The 18713-nt window shown below is 34.7% G+C and overlaps 1 protein-coding gene across 2 annotated transcripts in view; it reads right to left on the bottom strand.

Annotated features, from left to right (window-relative positions):
* The window catches only part of IL1RAPL1 (interleukin 1 receptor accessory protein like 1), a 1404779-nt gene that overhangs the window by 659798 nt on the left and 726268 nt on the right, over nucleotides 1-18713 (bottom strand). For both annotated transcript variants that reach the window (XM_003360251.6, XM_021080210.2), the window contains exon 3: nucleotides 13630-13909. In XM_003360251.6, the coding sequence (XP_003360299.3) occupies nucleotides 13630-13909 (280 nt within the window). The remainder of the gene's footprint in view (nucleotides 1-13629; nucleotides 13910-18713) is intronic.

Genomic DNA, 18713 nt, shown 5'->3' with positions numbered 1-18713 from the left:
ACCCATCAGTAGATCACTTGCACAAAAATCCCTGTCTTGGGCTTTTATTCTAGAGAAACAAATTTAAGTTCCTCAGTAATAGACCTCTATGTTTTTATCAGGCACATGGGTACTAGTAATAAAAACTACATATACCTGCCACCTCTACTGTTTGCATTAATTATGTGAATAAGTTCTATCCAAGGAGATGTAAGTAGAAGTGTTATAAATAACCTTTAGGTCTTGCTCCCAAAAGTGGAAAGGACCATGTTTTTGTGCCCTTTGTTCTGTATCACTGCTTATAATAAATTAGATATAATGGATAGAGCTTCATGTTGGAAAATAAGGAGGACCATACCCCAGGGGGAATATGGGGATAGAAAAGATATCTGGGCTCAAAAGAACTGACAATTAGACAGACACCATATAAGCTCTGAACTGCCTATATCTGGACTTTCCTTTGAACAGAAAACTTCTCTTTTTTAAGCTACTGTTACTTCGAAGATTCTTGTTGTATACAAATAGCCTGTCTCTATACTTGACAACAGATCGAAACATTTTTCTTTGCTCAAATCTTAATGGTCATACATGCATAAACAGAGATGCAAAGATGAATATGATGCTGAATCCCTTAAGGAACTAATGGTCTAAAGAAAAAGAAATATGAACAAAGTATGGACTTTAGTTAATTGAAGAAAAAAAGACTGACAAGTAGAATAGCACACAACCTAGAAAGGACCCCAGACCTCTTCTTTTATTTATTCAAATGCTGTATGATAGGGAACTCTATTTAAGAGTTTTCCGGAGTAATGGCTCAAAGTAAAGGCAGTTTTATTTTTAAAGACCCCGAGAATTTTTTGGTGAAAAAGTTTAGGTGTGTACTGGAAAAGCATTTAAGATGTGCCTCTTGCTATGTTTTCCCTTTTATTTGTTACCCATAGCAACATCCAATCAGGCTCTCAAGATCCATCATCTCTCAAGATCCATCATCTCTGATGTATTTTTAACTTCCAAAAGTGATCTTTAATCTTTTTCCCTTGCTATTCACACCATTAATACTCTAACCATAGTCCCCATCACTTTACACCCTAATTATTCTAAAAGCTCCTTGCCTATTCTACATGCTTGAACTTCTGTAAACATTCATACACTTACTGCAGGATAATTCCAGAAACAGTGTTTTCAGCTTTCCATTCCTTGCTTTATACCTACCTGCCATTTAAGTCTTAGCATCTGTTTCACCATTCTTTACAGTCATCCCTCTCACCATCATCTACAAAACACAATTTTCCAACAAAACTGACCCAGTCACTCTATCACGAATAGACTGTGTTTTCTTTTTTTCTTTCTTTCTTTTTTCTTTTTCTTTTTTTTTTTGGTCTTTTTGTCTTTTTGGTGCCGCACCCACGGCATATAGAGGTTCCCAGGCTAGGGGTTGAATTGGAGCTGTAGATGCAGGTGTATGCCACAGCTATTGCAACATAGGATCCAAGCTGCATCTGTGACCTACATCACAGTTCCGGGCAACGCTGGATCCCTGACACACTGAGCAAGGCCAGGGATCAAACCTGTATCCTCATGCACATTTGTTAACAGCTGAGACATGACAGGAATCCTGTTTTTTGCTTTTTCTTTGTTAACAACAACAGCAGTTTCTACTGTTGGCTTAACTAATTGCAGTTTGCAAGGTATGTTCTGGATCAGAGGTCTGCAAACTTGAGCCTGCAGGCCAAATCCATCCACCACCTATTTTTGCAAATAACGTTTCACTGGAGCATAGTCAAACCCATTCCTTTAAGTATCATCTCCAGCTTTATCCTGCTACAACAACAGAATTGAGAACTCACAATGGCGACTGTATGATCTACAAATCCAAAAATGTTTACCACCTGGCATTTTACAGAAGAAGTTTGCAAACCCTTGTTCTAGATCATTATTTAATTTTCCTTATACCTGTCTTCATGTGATCTTTCTGATCTCCATTATACTTTTCCTATCCATGTGTTTATTTTACAAACTCCTATTCAAATCACAGGGCTTTCCTGAACGCTTCTAAAAACAGTCAGTCCTTTTATTGTCCTCTGAGATTATTCTTCCTATTTTTCACTTGTGAGCTGCACACAAAATTAGATTTAGGAAGAACCTTAAACAACTGTAGCTTCATATTCAACTTTTTCACTTACCCTAAACTTTGCTGATCAGTTCCTACTACTTTATTAGGCCTATTTACTTATCTTTGCTTACTATACCAACATTATCAATTAGCTTTTTCTGAGACTATTTTTTACAAATAAAAAATAACAATCACAGTGTAAAAGTATAAGCCCCAAAGGTCTTGCTGGATTGTCAACGGCATCTGTGCTTAGCACATATATTGTTTGCAATTTAAAAATCTCCTCATGGCAATTACCAAATATTCTGTATCATAGACTTTCAGTAATGTTTGTGAAATATGATAAATATAAATGTTATACTCATGACTAAAAAGGGCTCACATTATAATTTTACCTAAAACAAAAAAAAAAAATAAAAGGATATATAAGAACTCAGATTTAAACTTTATATATCTGATTATTTTACAAACGCATATTTTTTTTCAGTAGCCAACTTACTCCATATTAGTTTGATACTTTTTGGAGAAAATTTATAAGTATCTATCTTCCCTGAACCTGTCACAATTGATTTCAAAGGTTCTTCAAAGCTTTATCCCTTATAGGTCTTGGAAAGATAAGACAAAGCTTTTCTTAATCCAGTGATCTAAGAAACTATCCCATCATCGCTTGAGCAGAATTTATTTCATCTTCTTAGTATCTAAAAAAAATGGCTCTTATGTTGAAGACATGTATTTTCAGCACGATAAAAAAATCAGTAAATTGAACAGGCAACTCACACAGCTCTAGGCTTTTACTTCCAATAACTGGGTTTGTTGTTTTGGGAAAGAAAGCATTCAGAAAGACAACAATCTGGCTTATTATTGCCCTGTTCAAAAATAGTTCAATCCTCAGACATAGAAAGGAGGGTAAACTTTAGTACCTGTTCCAGGTAGATCTACCACTTCAGCTTGATCTCCAAGCATTATGAAAATTATGCAATTCTTTTTTTAAGCCTATTATGGCAAGAAACACATGTTTCCCCAAAAACAGTATAGAAAGAGTAACTGATGTGCAGCTCTACAATTTCAATTTATCATCCAAAAAAGAAACTGCAACCAGACTTGAAACTTTATTTTAAAGACTTTCAATTGTATATGGATTTTTAAAAGGACTACCTTATATAGGCTTAATTGCATTCTTTATAACCTATAAATTACAGCTAGTATTCTCAGGGGTATAATGTGGTTTTAATTAAGAGAGGTAGTTTAACAATTAGGAGACCAAGACTGTGAAACTACTTTAGATCCTTGAAACACACATGCATATGATCATTAAGATTTCTGGGTAGGATATAAAACATTTATATGGACTTTGATTGCCCTGAACAAATGAAGACTCCTTGGGGCATAAATGTATAAGACTTTCTAAAATGATGCTGACATTATTTATCCTTCGATCCAAGAATGACTTGATTTTTAGGCGATAATCACATAAAGCAATAATAAATGATAAAATTATATTTCCCCATACAGATTGAAATTAATGACAAATTATTTCTAGTACACTTACAGCTGTTACTTGTGGGTCTTTCAGGCCTAACATATTATTACTGTTTACTTCCACCAGGTGACAGTGACAGTATATTACAGGGAGAGAATAAAACAGTGTCTTAGAATACCAAAAGTCATGATGAAGGATAAGCAGTTCATAAGTGGTGTTAGTTTTGGGTAAGAGATGTTATAGGAAATGGAATTATTTTATTTTTTCATGGAAAATGATAGGAATCAGAAAATGGTATAATTTTGGCTATGGCAATGTCTTCCACTAGGCATTATTAAAACACTAACTTCAATCACTATGTATTTTAATCAATAACTATTTTGTGGGTGCACTGACAATGACAAACACTATCCCACATTGATTCTGAGGGGAAATCACAGCAGTGATAATAAATTTGGGATACAATGCATACTCTATCATCCAGAGAAGGTTGTTTAAAAGGTCTTGGAGGAAAACCCAAAGAAACTTATCTATGAGGTTTTATGAGGCATACCCTAAGAACAGCTAAGCAATGGGTGTCTAAGAATCTGGTGCACTGTCTTCCAGAGCCCTCGCTTGAAATTATAGACATATCAGTCTTAAATATACTTGCTGGTGTGGCTTCTGCTCAGTGGAATAGATCACAATTTAATAATTAAAAGGCTCACAGCATTTTAGGAATCACACTAGTATGTTGATAAAGTTGAAATTAAAAAGAGGCCTCTGGGCTCTTAACTTTACACAGACAAGAAAAAGATGGACCTAAGAGCCACAGAGAACCATTCCCTGTAAGCAACATCGGGCCCTAATAAAAACAAAAACAAAAAACCAACACTGAAGTTTGCCCAGATGGATTTTTAGAATTCCTATGGGTCACTGGACTGCTCTGTATCTCCCACTCACTCATTTCAAATAGGATTATTTACTTAAGTTATCTTATTCCTGTCTTACCCAAACAGGTATGTAAGAGTTAGATAACAAGTCTTTTCTAGCTCCCAGAGCTTTGGATTAAGAGAAGCCCCCCACCCTGAGAAATTGTACTCTAGGCACTAAGCAGGAAGAACCACATTCACACCTAGATAATAAGATCCTGGACTTCAAGCCTGATCTTTAGGCCATAATAAAACCTGAGGGGGTCTTAGGAATGCTGTGAATGTACTTTGCATGTGTAAAGGCATGGATTACTAGGGGACAAAGGGCACATTAAGTTGTACTGTTATTTTGTGGGACCACCAAGAGACCATATCTTGGGGAATTCAAGTTCTTGTAAAGTCTCCTTCCATATTAGTTTTAGACTTAGCTATGGGATATCAGTAAGCCTGATGCAAGCAGATACTTGATAATCATCATACATTCTGAGTTGCCACTTAAAAAGTGGAGAGACATTTGGAAAGACATGTAGAGAAAGGGACGGGACGTTCTGAAAATTCATGTAGAGAAAGAAGCTCAGTCAACTCTGTATCCTAGTTGATTCTAGCCTCAAGTAACTACAGGCAAAATCAGCAGAAGAACCACCCAGCTAAGTCTAGTCCACATTGCTGAATCATGTGTAAATAGAATGTTTTTTGTTTTAAACCACTTAGTTTGGAGATGTTCCCCCTCACAACAGATAAGTGAAACAACTGTCCTTGGAACAGTTTGACAAAAGTAGAAAGAGAATAAACATATACTGGAACTTCTTCAAGAAATAGCTATATATTCCTCAGATAGGCAGTGGAAAAAAATGGAATTTCAGATGAGGCAAACAAAGAGTAAAAGATTAATGACAATTCATATTTTAACCTGCAAACAAAAGGCAGGATGGTGAGAACATAACACAAAGTGCCTATGGAGACAAATGCCCAAAGTGAATCTACAAAGAAAGATTGAATCTGGGTTGTAAAGGGGTGTGTACATCAAGCAAAGTCATTGGACTTCATACTGGGTAATAGGGCCCATTAAAAAAACTTTGATATCACTTATATGTGGATTAGCAATGAGATCCTGCTGTTTAGCACTGGGAACTATGTCTAGTCACTTATGATGGAGCATGATAATGTGAGAAAAAAGAATGTATACATGTATGTGTAACTGAGTCACCATGCTGTACAGTAGAAAATTGATAGAACACTGTAAACCAGCTATAATGGAAAAAAAAATAAAAATCATTATATTAAAAAATTAAAAAAATAAAATAGCGCACAAATGAATCTATCTGTAAAAGAGAAATAGCCTCATGGACACAGAGAACAGACTTGTGGTTGCCAAGGCGGAGGGGAAAGGAAGTGAGATGGATGGGCAATTTGGGGTTGGTAGATGCAAATTATTACATTTAGAATGGATAAGCAATGGGGTCCTACTGTACCACACAAGGAATTATATCCAATCTCTCGGGATAGAACATGATGGAAGGTAGTATATGAAAAAGAATGTATGTATGTATGTGTATATATATATATATATATATATAAAACTGGGTCACTATGCTGTACAGCAGAAATTGACGCAACACTGTAAATCAACTATACTCTTAATTTAGAAAAACAAAATAAAATAAAAGTATATCAACATAAAAAGACTTTTAGGTAGAGAAATAAAATAATATCTTCATTGTGAACATATAATTCCACAACAGTGTGGAATAGTAACTAAAATCGGAAAAACCCAGAGGCAGAGAAACCACTTAAAAGGACACTGCACTCACCTAGAGAGTAGAAATTAGTATGAGTAACAAAGGTAAATTCAAGAGACATTTCCAAAGTAGACTGGACAGGTCTTAGTAGCAATTAAGGCAAGGTAAAGAACATTAGGGAAACAATGATAATTTTCTAGTTACTGTTACTAGAAGGAAAGTGATTCTATTCATCAAAAAAGGAAGGAAATATCTGTGAGCGTAACTTTGTTGAAGTAAGTATTGAAATTGACTCTGGTACATGTTAAAGTCAATGTGTCTTTTGGACAAATAGGAAGAGGATATTATTATGAAACTGAAAATATATTTCTAGTGATTGTGGAAATATTTGGAATTATTTGGGGGGTCATTAATAAATATTTATTAAGTGAAGTTACTGGAATAAATAAGAAGGATTAGGGAGCAGTGATTCACAAGCTGAGTGCATAACAGAATCAGAATCAACTGATATCTGGATTTAACAGATCTGAGGCAGTATAAAATCATCAATAGTTTTTAAAACCTCCCCAGTTAATTCAAACATGCAGCCAAAGCTGAGAGCAACTGATGTAGAAGGATAAAGCGAGAAAGTGGAAAACAATATTCTGGTAAACACTAACATTTAAGGAAAATTCAAAGAAAGGGCATTCCAAGGAAATTTACTAAGTTATCTACCATAAAGCCAAGAACAGAAGTGGTAAAGATCAGTGTTAAAATCAAGAGAGACACAGAGGATCTGGCAATGTGAAGTTCTTTGGCCTTTAGGAGTCAAACGGTCTTTCATCATCTCCACTCTACAAATAAACCTTTCCAATGAGTTTTTATTTTGGTTATTGTGTTTCTTAGTTGCATAATTTTCATATGTTTCTCTTTTATACTTTATATTTCTTTGCTGAGGTTTTCCATTTTTTCATCTATTTCCAGAGATTTTGTTGTTACTTGGCTTAAGTATTTTTACAATTGTTGCTTTAAAATCCTCATCATATTCCTCTTATTGTGGTATTTTTTCTCACTAATGTTTAATTTTATCAAGTCCTTTTTTTATACTGTATCCTGAACATTTTAGATTTTATGAGAATATGGATCCTACTTAATCATTTTTTTGTGCAAGTAATCTTCTAACTGAAATGTAACATGAGGGCCAAGTAGATGTGTTTGTTCAGCTTCCTCCTCAGCCATGCTGAAATCTTTTTGGTGAAAGTGTGCCATTGCCAAACATTATTTTGTTGTCTCCAGCTGAGGAGTAAGCTCACACCCTACTGGGCCCCCACTGACACCAGGGGATGGAAGGTGGGAAGTTGGAGGCCAACTAGCCCTACCCACACCACCTCATCCTGCCTTGCTGATGGTAGAAGCTTTGCTCCCCATTAAGCTTCACTGATACCAAGGAAGTAAGGTAAAGCCTAGCAGTGACTATGCCCCACAGCACCTTAAAGATTCTCACTATGGCCATGTGGGGGTGGAGGCTCAGGCTGCCACTAGACTCCACTGACACTTCTCTTGCAGAGGTATCTAATTCCTGCCTAGTTTCTCTGGGTGAAGGATGAAATATCTGGCCCCAACTCATGTGCGCTGACTCTACCACAGCATGGGGATCATATAATTGCTGTCTGCTTCTGCCAAGCAGGGGATGGAAGATTAGCTCCCTGCTAGGCCCTGCCAACATCATCTTGTGGGGCAATTGGAGCCCTGTGATCATGTCATTCTTTAAGTCCTCAGGTCCCTAGATGATCCCTTCTGCCTTTCACAACATTTGTTATGCTTGTTTGTTGTATCATATCCAGTCTTTTCAGTTGTAAGGGGAAGGACTGGGAGGAATATAGCTACTCCATCTTGGAAGAACCCCATTCTATTTTAAACTGTCACCACAGTATTTATAACAATTTATTGCACATTTATTTTCTCTTATGCAAATGGTATAAAAGTAAAAAGAAAGTTTTTTGAGAAGTCTTTGTAATCCTAGCAGTAGCATAATACCCAGTGATCAGTAAATGTTTCTTAAATGGAAGATTGAATAAATGGATTTAACTGAGTACCTTTTGATAGATACATAATATGTACTTTTACTGAAAAAGAAGTATTATTTAGTCTCTCAAGAGAAAATCAAGACTTGGACAAAGGAACTAGAGACTAGATAAAACACTATATATATGTGTATATATATATACACATATATATATATATACACACACACATATATATAATTTAACTAGATAAAACATTGTATATACAATTTGAAAAAGAATGGATAAATCAAGACTTGGACAAAGGAACTAGAGACTAGATAAAATATTATATATATATAATTTAACTAGATAAAACATATTGTATATACAATTTGAAAAAGAATGGGTAAATCAAGATTTGGACAAAGAAGCTAGAGACTAGATAAAACACTATATAATTTAACTAGAGAAAACACATTACATATACAATTTGAAAAAGAATGGATATATGTATTTTTTTCTTTTTTGTTTTTTCCTTTTTAGGACCACACCTAAGCATATGGAAGTTCCCAGGCTAGGGGTTGAACCGGAGCTACAGCTGCCAGCCTAAGCCACAGCAACAGCAACTTGGGATCTGAGCCACATCTGCAACCTACACCACAGCTCATGGCAACACCTGATCCTTAACCTACTGAGTGAGGCCAGGGATCGAATCCACATCCTCATGGATACAAGTCAGGTTCATTACTGCTGAGCCATGATAGGAACTCCAAGAATGGATATATTTATATGTACGACTATTCACTTTGCTGTACACCTGAAACTGTAAGTCAACTATACTCAAATAAAATTTAAAAAGACATAAAAAATAGAAAGAAATTAACACAAAATAAATCACATTTCTAACAATAGCAATATACATTATAAAAAAAAATTCAAAGGGCACTATCATTTACAAAACACCAAAAAATGAAATACTTATATATAAAGTTCACAAAACGTATACAGGATTGAAAAATACAAATGCTGACAAAGAAATCAAAGAAATAAATCCTAAATAAATGGAGAGGCCAGCTGCATTCATAGATTGGAAATTTCAACATTGTAAATACAATTGTCCTCAAAGTGATTCATAGGTTTAATGAAATTCCTATCATTTCTATCAATATTTCAGTATAGTCTTTTTAGACACAGATAAGCTTAGGCTAAAATTTATATGGAGAGGACAGACACTATGACAGCTAAAAGAACCCTGAAAAAGAAGATAAAGTGGGAGGATTCACTCGATATTTAGACCTACTACAGAGCTATAGCTATACTAATCAAGACAGAGTGGTATTGGCCAAGTAAAGACTCACACAGATCAAAGGTATAGAATACTGAATCTACAAAAAGACCTACCCAAAGTACCTAAATGATTTTGAATAAATGTGCAGAAGCAATTCCATGTAGGAAGCACAAATTTTTCAACAAATGGTGCTGGAACAACTGGGCATCTATTCACAAAGATAAACTTTGACAGAAATAAACCTTACATCTTATACAAATATTATTTCAAAGTATATCAGAGACAAAGGTAAAATGTAAAGCAATCAAACTTTTGGCAAAAAAGTAATAATTAAAAAAGAGGAAAATTTTAGGATCTCCAGCTAGACAAAGATTTCTTATATTTTACAACTAAATCATGATCTATAAATAGAAAAAATAATGAGTTGAACATCATCAAAATTAAAATCTTTTCCTCTGTGGGGGGGAACAAAAAAAAACCTCTATTAAGAGGATGAAAAGATAAACTACAGACTGGCAAAAAATATTTGAAAATCATATATCAAAAAAAAAACTAGATACAGAGAATACATAAAAAATTCTCAAAATTCAACAGTAAGAACATAAATAATCTAATTATAAAATGGGCAAAAGACAGACATTTTGCTGAAAAGTACAGAGATGGCAAATCAGCAAATGAAAATCCATTATTAGTCATTAGGGCAATGCGACTTGAAACCATGAGATAATACGATACACCGATAGTCACAATGAAAAATAGTAAGAATACCAAATGCTGCATGCATGTAGAGAAATTGGATTATTGACATGTTGCTAGTAGGAATATAAAATGGCATAGCTACTATGGAAAATAGGCAGTTTCTTATAGGACTAAACATACAACTGCCCTACAACTCAAATTCACTCTAGGGTATTTATTTTAGATAAAGGAAAACTTAAGTTCACTAAAAATATACTTGAATATCCACAGGTTTATTTGCAATAGCCAAAAACTGGAAATAATTCAGATGTCCCTCTGTGAGTGAATAAATACTGTGGTAATGTCCCTACCATGGAATACTACTTAACAATAAATAAGAACAAACGACAGATACATTCAATAACTTGGATGAATTTCAAAGGAATTACGTTGAGTGAAAAATCCAATTCCAAAAGGTTATATACTATATGATTCCATTTATATAACATTCTTGTATTGAAACAATTAGATATAGAGAACAGATTGGTGGTGCCAGGGTTTTCGGATCAGGGTAGGGAAGTTCATGTGGATGTGGACAAGAAAAGGGATCCTTGAGGTGATGGCACTGTTCTGTATCTTGAATGTATCACTGTCAATATCCTGATTATGATTTTGTACAATAGTTTTGCAAAATGTTACCACTGAGAGAAACTGGCCCAGGGATTCATGGGATCTCTCTATATTATTTCTTACAAATTAATATGAATCTACAAAATACAATTTGAATAAAAAAATAGGGTGCCAAACAACTTAGAATGTTACCATTCTAAATGCTTACCATTTAGGGAGTACTAAAATGTTTACACATGCACTAGCTAGATCGGCATATGAAACTGCTCTAATAGGGCATAACCTGGAAGAGGGGGATCAAAAAATTGGGAGTCGAGAATATAAGAAAATTTTATTTTTTAGAAGTAAACATTTTTTAAATGGTAATAAAGGAAACAAAAATAAATTGCTACACAGCTGTCCTTCATTCACTTTTTTATGTAAAACTAAAATAAACATTTAAGAAGGAGGAAACTGTAAAAAGCCAAGTACTATGGAACAAAGAATTATGTGGCATTATTCTATCCAAACTACCTACTTATAGAAGGGAGTAGGAAAGCTCTTGTTCATTGTGCTGTGAGTAATATTAAATGTTTCCATTATTTACACTATTTAACTGTATGTATTGAGGTGTAAGTACAAATTAGCTAAACATGAAAAGCTTTATTAAACCTTTTCATTGATAAGTTAATAACCCAGAACACTTAGCAGAAAGACTAGAACCTTTGAGAAGAAGCTATTGTATTCAAACTTTCAAAATTAAGTAATTATTTAAATACTAAAAGTGACAGTTTTGTGTCCTTATAGCTAACAATGTGCCAAAATGTCAGTGACTCAACCAACAGCCCTGGACTCCCTTCATGTCAACACCAAACCATCTGATTTCAACCGCTGTTTAATGAGATTGAGTCTCATTTTCCAAATTGGAAAGGGAGCCAGATGAACATTGGCTTCAAATCAACTGGAACACTGGAATTCCACTGACAAAAGTATCTTTTCCTGCAGTTTATTACTTTCTCTAGAATACCACTTGACACATGCAAAACTTTAAATGTTTGTCTTTTAGTTTCACCTTCCATTAAAAGGTAGACACATGAACATATGGCAAATGTCATTATTTCTGAAATTGTTTGACCTTCACTCATTATTGCAACTACAAATTCAGGGACATTTTAGTGCAATTTCTCAGAGCATTGGATCACTAGGTATATTTAAACACATCAAAGAATTATAACTTCAGTGCTTTAGAAATTTATGTTATTAATGTGAACACAATTATTTTCTCATCAGCAATACATAATGAAATTAAGTGTTAGACTACGGACATTCAGTTCAATTTTAACCTCAGATAAATGAGTTCATACAATTGCTTATCTTGAATCATCTTTACATGCATGAATGATCATAAATAATGTTTTTTTAAAGAAATGCAGCAGATGTGAAATAAAATCAAACTAGTATTAGTCAAGTAAGAATAACCAGTCCCAAGAGTACTAACTATATTAGTATGGTGATTATTTATAATGTCCCTACAACCTCTATTAAGAGTTATGTTTGAACATGAAAAGATTGGATTCTATTTTTTAAGAGAAAAAATAGGAGTTGACAAAGGAATAACACATTTGTTCTTATATATATCATTCAACATTTTTCCCAAGCCGAACTTTACCTGTATTCATTGATATTTTTCAAAATTAACTCCAAGTTATATGTTGTCAGTATTCAAAAGAAAAGTTATGTTTAACTTTCATGAGGCTTTGACCTGTTTTAACATCCTAACACACTTGTGGCCATTAATCTGGATAAAGGTAATTCTTACAGGTTGATGGTGAGGGGAGACACAATTTCTTTATGATAAAGGAATAATAGCTGCTGGTGAGAATTTTAGAAGTGGAAGTCAAATTTTGACTTGAAAAAGACAATGGGTGATTTTGAAACTTTTTCCAAATTGAGAATTAACTGCTTTAGATTTGGCTTTATTTCTCTTAATAACTCAAAAAAGAGAGACAAATAGATTTAAACACACTCTCTATATGCCTATACCCTGCTTTGCCAATGTTCTTATAGTCTAATGACATCCACAATCATTCGTGCAGGGTGTGATTCACAGTCCATGAAGGGCTAAATGCTTAAACTGAGATTTTTAACTGCTAATGTGTTACATGGATATTGTTTCAATGCATTATCATTAAGGAAAGTACATATGTCTCTTCAGAAAGAAAAGATATGTAGATGTGTGATGAGTTTCTTTATAGGTTAAGGGCACAGGCTTTGTTAATAACTTTTGTAATGGCCTCAAGCCCCCCCCCCCACAACTGTTATAGTGACTCAGCACTTTTAGTTGACAAAATGATCTGGAACATAGCCTTCGTATCCCCTAACATGGGCAAGGCTGCTTTCCTCTTCCTGAGCACATATATGTTACCTAAACCATCTTTACAGATGTTTGTGAATCAGCAGTATCTGTGCTCTATCTGTCTGTGAAGGGCAATAACAAAATGTTACCACCCATTTAGCGATAAACTATGCATCCTTTCTGCAAGTATTTGCTTACATTTTATTTGCAACATTTCACCTCCTCTATAAATTTTATTTCATAGTCTTTAGTAATTTCTGGCAACCTAAGTAGATACCCAGATGGTATCTCTTTTCTCCATAAGCCAGAAATGTCACAATATAAATTCCAACCCCCATCTTTTTATGATTTAGATTCTAAATTTTAGAAAATAGCAACACACACATACAAATATTGAGACAACACCTTTAGGTGAAAGAAAAAGTAGTAAAATTTAGGTATAAGAAAGAAACATGCTATATAATTGATTCAACAGAAAATAAAAAGGATACCTGATGACACAGGCGTAAAGACCACTGTCCTGCAGTAATGTTGGCCGGAACCAAATGGAGTCCTCTTCCTTGCTCATTCTACTTCCATCAAAGGCTATCGGCTCTTCAAAGTCTCCGGGGCCAGAGCTTTTGTACCACATCAAACTGAGTCCAGCACTTTGGGCTAGTGAGTAATTGGCTCTGATATAGCCATAAAAGAGTGCACATTTGATTCGAACAGGCTCTCCCACCAAAACTTGATATTTCTTGATATCAACAGACCAATCCGTGCATCCATCAGCTATAGTTTAAAGAGAGAAAAAGAAAAAAAAAATGGAGAGAAAAATGGAAGCAATTAGTTCATTCATTCATTTATTCATTCCACAGTATTTACTGAGCATCTATATCAGACACAATTCTTCTCTAGGCACAGATGATGCAGTGATGGATAAAACTCAGAAGGGCACTAAGAAGTAATATACCTATTAAGAAACAATATATTCATCATTTAGTTTTATTCTGCTGGTATTTATTCTTAGTGTAAATCAGTGTGATGGTTATTGGTTTACTGCCTTTCTACTCTAAATTCACCTGTTTGCCTGTTCTTTGAAAATGGATTCAGACCTTTGAAATAGTTTGCCTTTGCCAGCTGTCACCGAAGCTTTGTTAGTAAAGGGTGCTGGAGAGAGATTGCAAAGGAAAGGGTTTTGCTCGCTGGTTCCAGCAGGCTTGCTTGGAAGGCTCTTGTAGTGAGCATAATCTTCTCTAGAACCTGGCTCCTGCAGTGGGTGCTTCTCTTGAGACCCAGGTCCTTCAGCGCATAGTGGCTTAGTAGATTTTTAGCAGAGCCTCAGGTGAGACATCATCTTGAGAACAGCTTTCCCAGATATCTTAAATGGCAAGTCTTTCTTTCCAACTGCAGAGGGCAGACTTCTATCAAGTTCTATGGGTATGCCACCAGAGTAACTGCTGCCATTCAGTAAGCCATGCACTTTCCCAGTAAGGTTTGGATATCACTCTGGGAATGGGGAGAGGATGGGAGATTTTCCTTAGGTGCTTGATCTCAGCTAGGGGTAATGGTAGCCACTTCTCTATTTTTTTTTGTTCTTTTTAAGGCCGCACACGTAGCATATGGAAATTCCCAGGCTAGGGGTTGAATCGGAGCTACAGCTGCCAGTCTACACCTCAGCCACAGCAACAGCAACACAGGATCCAAGTCGTATCTGTGACGTACATCACAGCTTACAGCAATGATGGATCCTTAACCCACTGAGCGGGGCCAGGGATTGAACCTGCAATCTAGATACTAGTCAGGTTCATTTCCACTGAGCCACAGTGGGAACTCCCCATTTCTCTATTCTGTATGGTTATCTTTTGCTATGCACTGAATGTGTCCTCCTAAAGTTCCTGTGCTGAAACCTTAATCCTGAATGTAATCGTATTTGGAGGAGGGGCCTTTGGGAGATAATTAGGTTTATATGAGGTCATGAGGGCAGGACTTTTATGAAGAGAATAGTGCTCTTATATGAAAAGACACCAGAGCTTGCAATTTCTCTCTCTTATGGCGAACTTATAGAGAAGATGCCAAGTGAGCACATGGTGAAAAGGTGGCCATCTATAAGCAGAAGATAGGGTCTCACCAGAAACCAAATCAGCCAGCATCTTTATCTTGGACTTCTCAGCCTCTAGAACTGTGAATAATACATTTCTGTTGTGTAGGCAACCCAGTCTATGGTATTTTGTTATGACTAATACATTTATCTTTCTTACTAGCCAATCATTTGTTATTCCAACTACCTGCTATATTAAAAAATCTTTATATAAACTTTCCTTGTTCAAATTAGTATACTTTATTTTCTCTCTGATTGGATACTCACTGATAAAATGAAGAATAAGTGTTGGATAGCCAAATGAGGCAGAAAGAAATACAATGAAAGTGGGTCACACTCTAGTAATGGTTTTACAGGCAGAGATGGAGGTAGATAGTTACTTTCCTCTGATTTCTGGAAACATCAGGAAAAGTGTAAAGTAGAAACCATGGTGGGAAATGGGGCTGATGAGGTGTGGGCTGTTTGGGTTTTCTAGGTTTCCTGGAAGCACCATCTTCTAAGTTGCATCTTGGCACCATTATTATCACCCTCCCCCCTACACATGCACACACGACAGGCTATGACAGGACAGGTACATCACCGTTATTATTATTATCATGGAGAAGTTATGGATTTCTGTTTAGAGAAGGTAGGTACCCAATACCTAGCAAAATCATCAATTTGACACAGCTCAAAGTATACAAATGCTGAGCAAAAGAACAAAAACAAAGGAAAGAGGACCTCTAATGGCAGTAGTGTCTGAGTATTGCAAGCAGGGTTTGATTCATTAGTGATTAAATAGAGAGCAACCTAAAGGATCTGAGAATAAGAAAAACAATGTAAAATTCAAGAGAAGGAAAACTTTCAAAATGATAAGATGTATATGAAAGCAAAGAAGACACAATCTATGGAATTATCTAAATTTCTTATATTGAAATAATATCTAACATCTGATGAGCACTTAACTGTGTTCTGAGCTTATAAATTGTCATATATCTTTCACAAAAACATCCACTTAGACTTTTAACTCATGTCCCTTCTACATTGAACTTTTCTCACCAACCAACTGCATGGTTTCCTCCCTCCCTCACTCTAAATGCCACCACATCTGAGTCCTTTTCTAACATTCCTGCCTGAAATACCACCTTCCTATTCTAGTCACTTGATCTAGATTCTTCTTTAATATTTTTCATAAGACTTAATGCTGTCTGATATTATATCACTTACCCAGTTTTTGTTTGCTTTCTGTTGCCCCAACAGAGTATAATGTCCTTGAGGTCAGGGACTTGGTCCTTCAAATTCACTTCTTTAACCTCAGTGCCTAGAACTCTGCCTGCTAGCCATCTCAACACACTTTTACTAAATGAATACATGAATGAATTCTTGAGTAAATTTTAATGCAAAAATTTACAAAGAAACTCAACATCAGCTAACATGTGGAAGTGCTGACATTCTCACCCAAACACATCTGACCCTAGAATTTACTCTCTCTACCATCACAGTACTGTTTCATAATAAAGGTAATTTAAATTTCACACTATTCTTTAGTTTGATTTATTTTAATTACTGATTTTTGGTCTAAGATTTCCCAATAAAGAGCCATATTGAGGTAGTGTCTAGAGTAAATGTGCTAGTAGCTTGGTGGACATCATCAATGTCCAAATCATAACTATCATTCCTGTCAATGACTGCTAGAGAGCTGGCACACCTCAGCAAATAGGATGGCACAACTGTACATAAACAGAGATGTCAAGGTTATTTAATTACATGCAGTATTTATCAATACAACTTTGTACATTTCTCCCATTACATGAAATGAATCTGAGGTGTGATTTTATTTCGAACAGTTATAATTCACACAAGAAGCATGAAATTACCTTGTTTTAATACTGTATGAATTACAATATAATTCTAGAATTAAGTTATTGTAACTGAGGCCATCTGTCACAGAGGATATGGCTGCCAGTGCAATAGGCTGAGACACCTTCAAGGTAGCAGTACAAACAGTGAGATGAAATTATTCAAACTCTCAAAAGATTTGTAAGGTGAAGCAAAATGCTTGAAGCTAACAGGAAAAACACTTAGCCTAGAAATTTCCAAAAGTTACTAACAAATTAGTTCAAGAGAACAGAAGGAGAGTTGACTAGGGATAGAGAAATTAATACATACTTTCAGAATACACTTATTCAGAAAAATATTGAATGATAATAATAAATATCACTGAAAATTAGAGTTATTTAGTACTTAACTATCTGTCAGGAAAAAATTCAAACAGTTCTCATTTACATGCTAAAGAAAAGGCAGAGTTGGAATGAATAAATAACATGCTGGATAACAGAGTCACTTCATGTTCACTTTAATATGGAAGTAAAATGTAGGATCTGTGGCTTAGGAAGTTTTACTACCATTAAACTAAATATATGATGTTCAGAAGTAAACTATAAATTTATGAACATATTAATACTTTTGAGGGGAAGTTGGCAAATAATATAAAGAACAATTCAAGATATTTTCAAGTTATTTTGATAAATGCATCTAAATAAATGATTGACTTACATATTTTTCAATAATTTAAGTATTTTATTAAATGGAAAAAGTGAGAAATGATATTTATTTTCCCTTTAACATTTTGCCTCATTTTCATATACTCTGTATCACAATGTTTTTCTTAAACCTCTTGAAAATGAATTAAAATAGACACATTGCGACATTTCACTTTTAAAATACTTCAGTATGCATCTCCTTATGAATAAAAACATTTTCCTTGTATAGCCACAAACTAATTTTTTTAAATCTTGTCTAGCGGGATATCTCAAAACTTAAAAGAAAATGTGATGGCTTAAAACCTAACTCTTGATGACCAAAATTGCTACTGGTAAGTTCAGTTTTCCCTTACTTCAATATATAAATTCTAGTTTATATACTGGAAACAGTTATTCCAAGCCAGCATATTTTCATATTTCTAGACACCATTAATTCTATTATGTGAGTTACCAGATAATCTTTATTGTTATTATTTTTTAAATTATCATTGGGTAATTATGGAGGACAATAGTATTTAATTGGTTTTCTTTCAGAATAAAATACCTTTCTATAAGCCTCTTTAAGAAAGTTAGCTATTGGTACTCTCCTTCCCTGATGGGAGGATTCCATGGAAATACTCTAGTTTAATGTATCCTATGTAACACATACTCCTTCAGAGTCCATGAGAGTTTATAAAGCCATTAAGTTGCATCAAGGGGTAGAAGTAGGAAGTACCACATTCATTTATTTTTGTTACTACCCATAATATTGCATGAGGCTTATATAAAGACAGAGGGAATTAAGATTCAGAACTAATTCCTTTACAAACAGTTCATATTGATATACTATTTCATGGGCAAACGCTACATAGATTATATAATGTAAATATATAATGTAAATATATAAGATTAGGGAAAGTATTTTTAATTAAATCACTGTTACTACATATATAAGAGCTCAAAATATATTATGGTACACAAGCTTGAAAGTTGC

Source organism: Sus scrofa, chromosome X (assembly GCF_054392235.1).
Source record: "Sus scrofa isolate SSC_HxYL_T2T_F1_AM1 chromosome X, Sscrofa_HxYL_maternal_Yorkshire_Landrace_v2.0, whole genome shotgun sequence".
Lineage (NCBI taxonomy): Eukaryota > Metazoa > Chordata > Mammalia > Artiodactyla > Suidae > Sus > Sus scrofa.
Note: the sequence above shows the minus strand (reverse complement) of the source record. Positions and strands in the feature narration are given on the sequence as shown.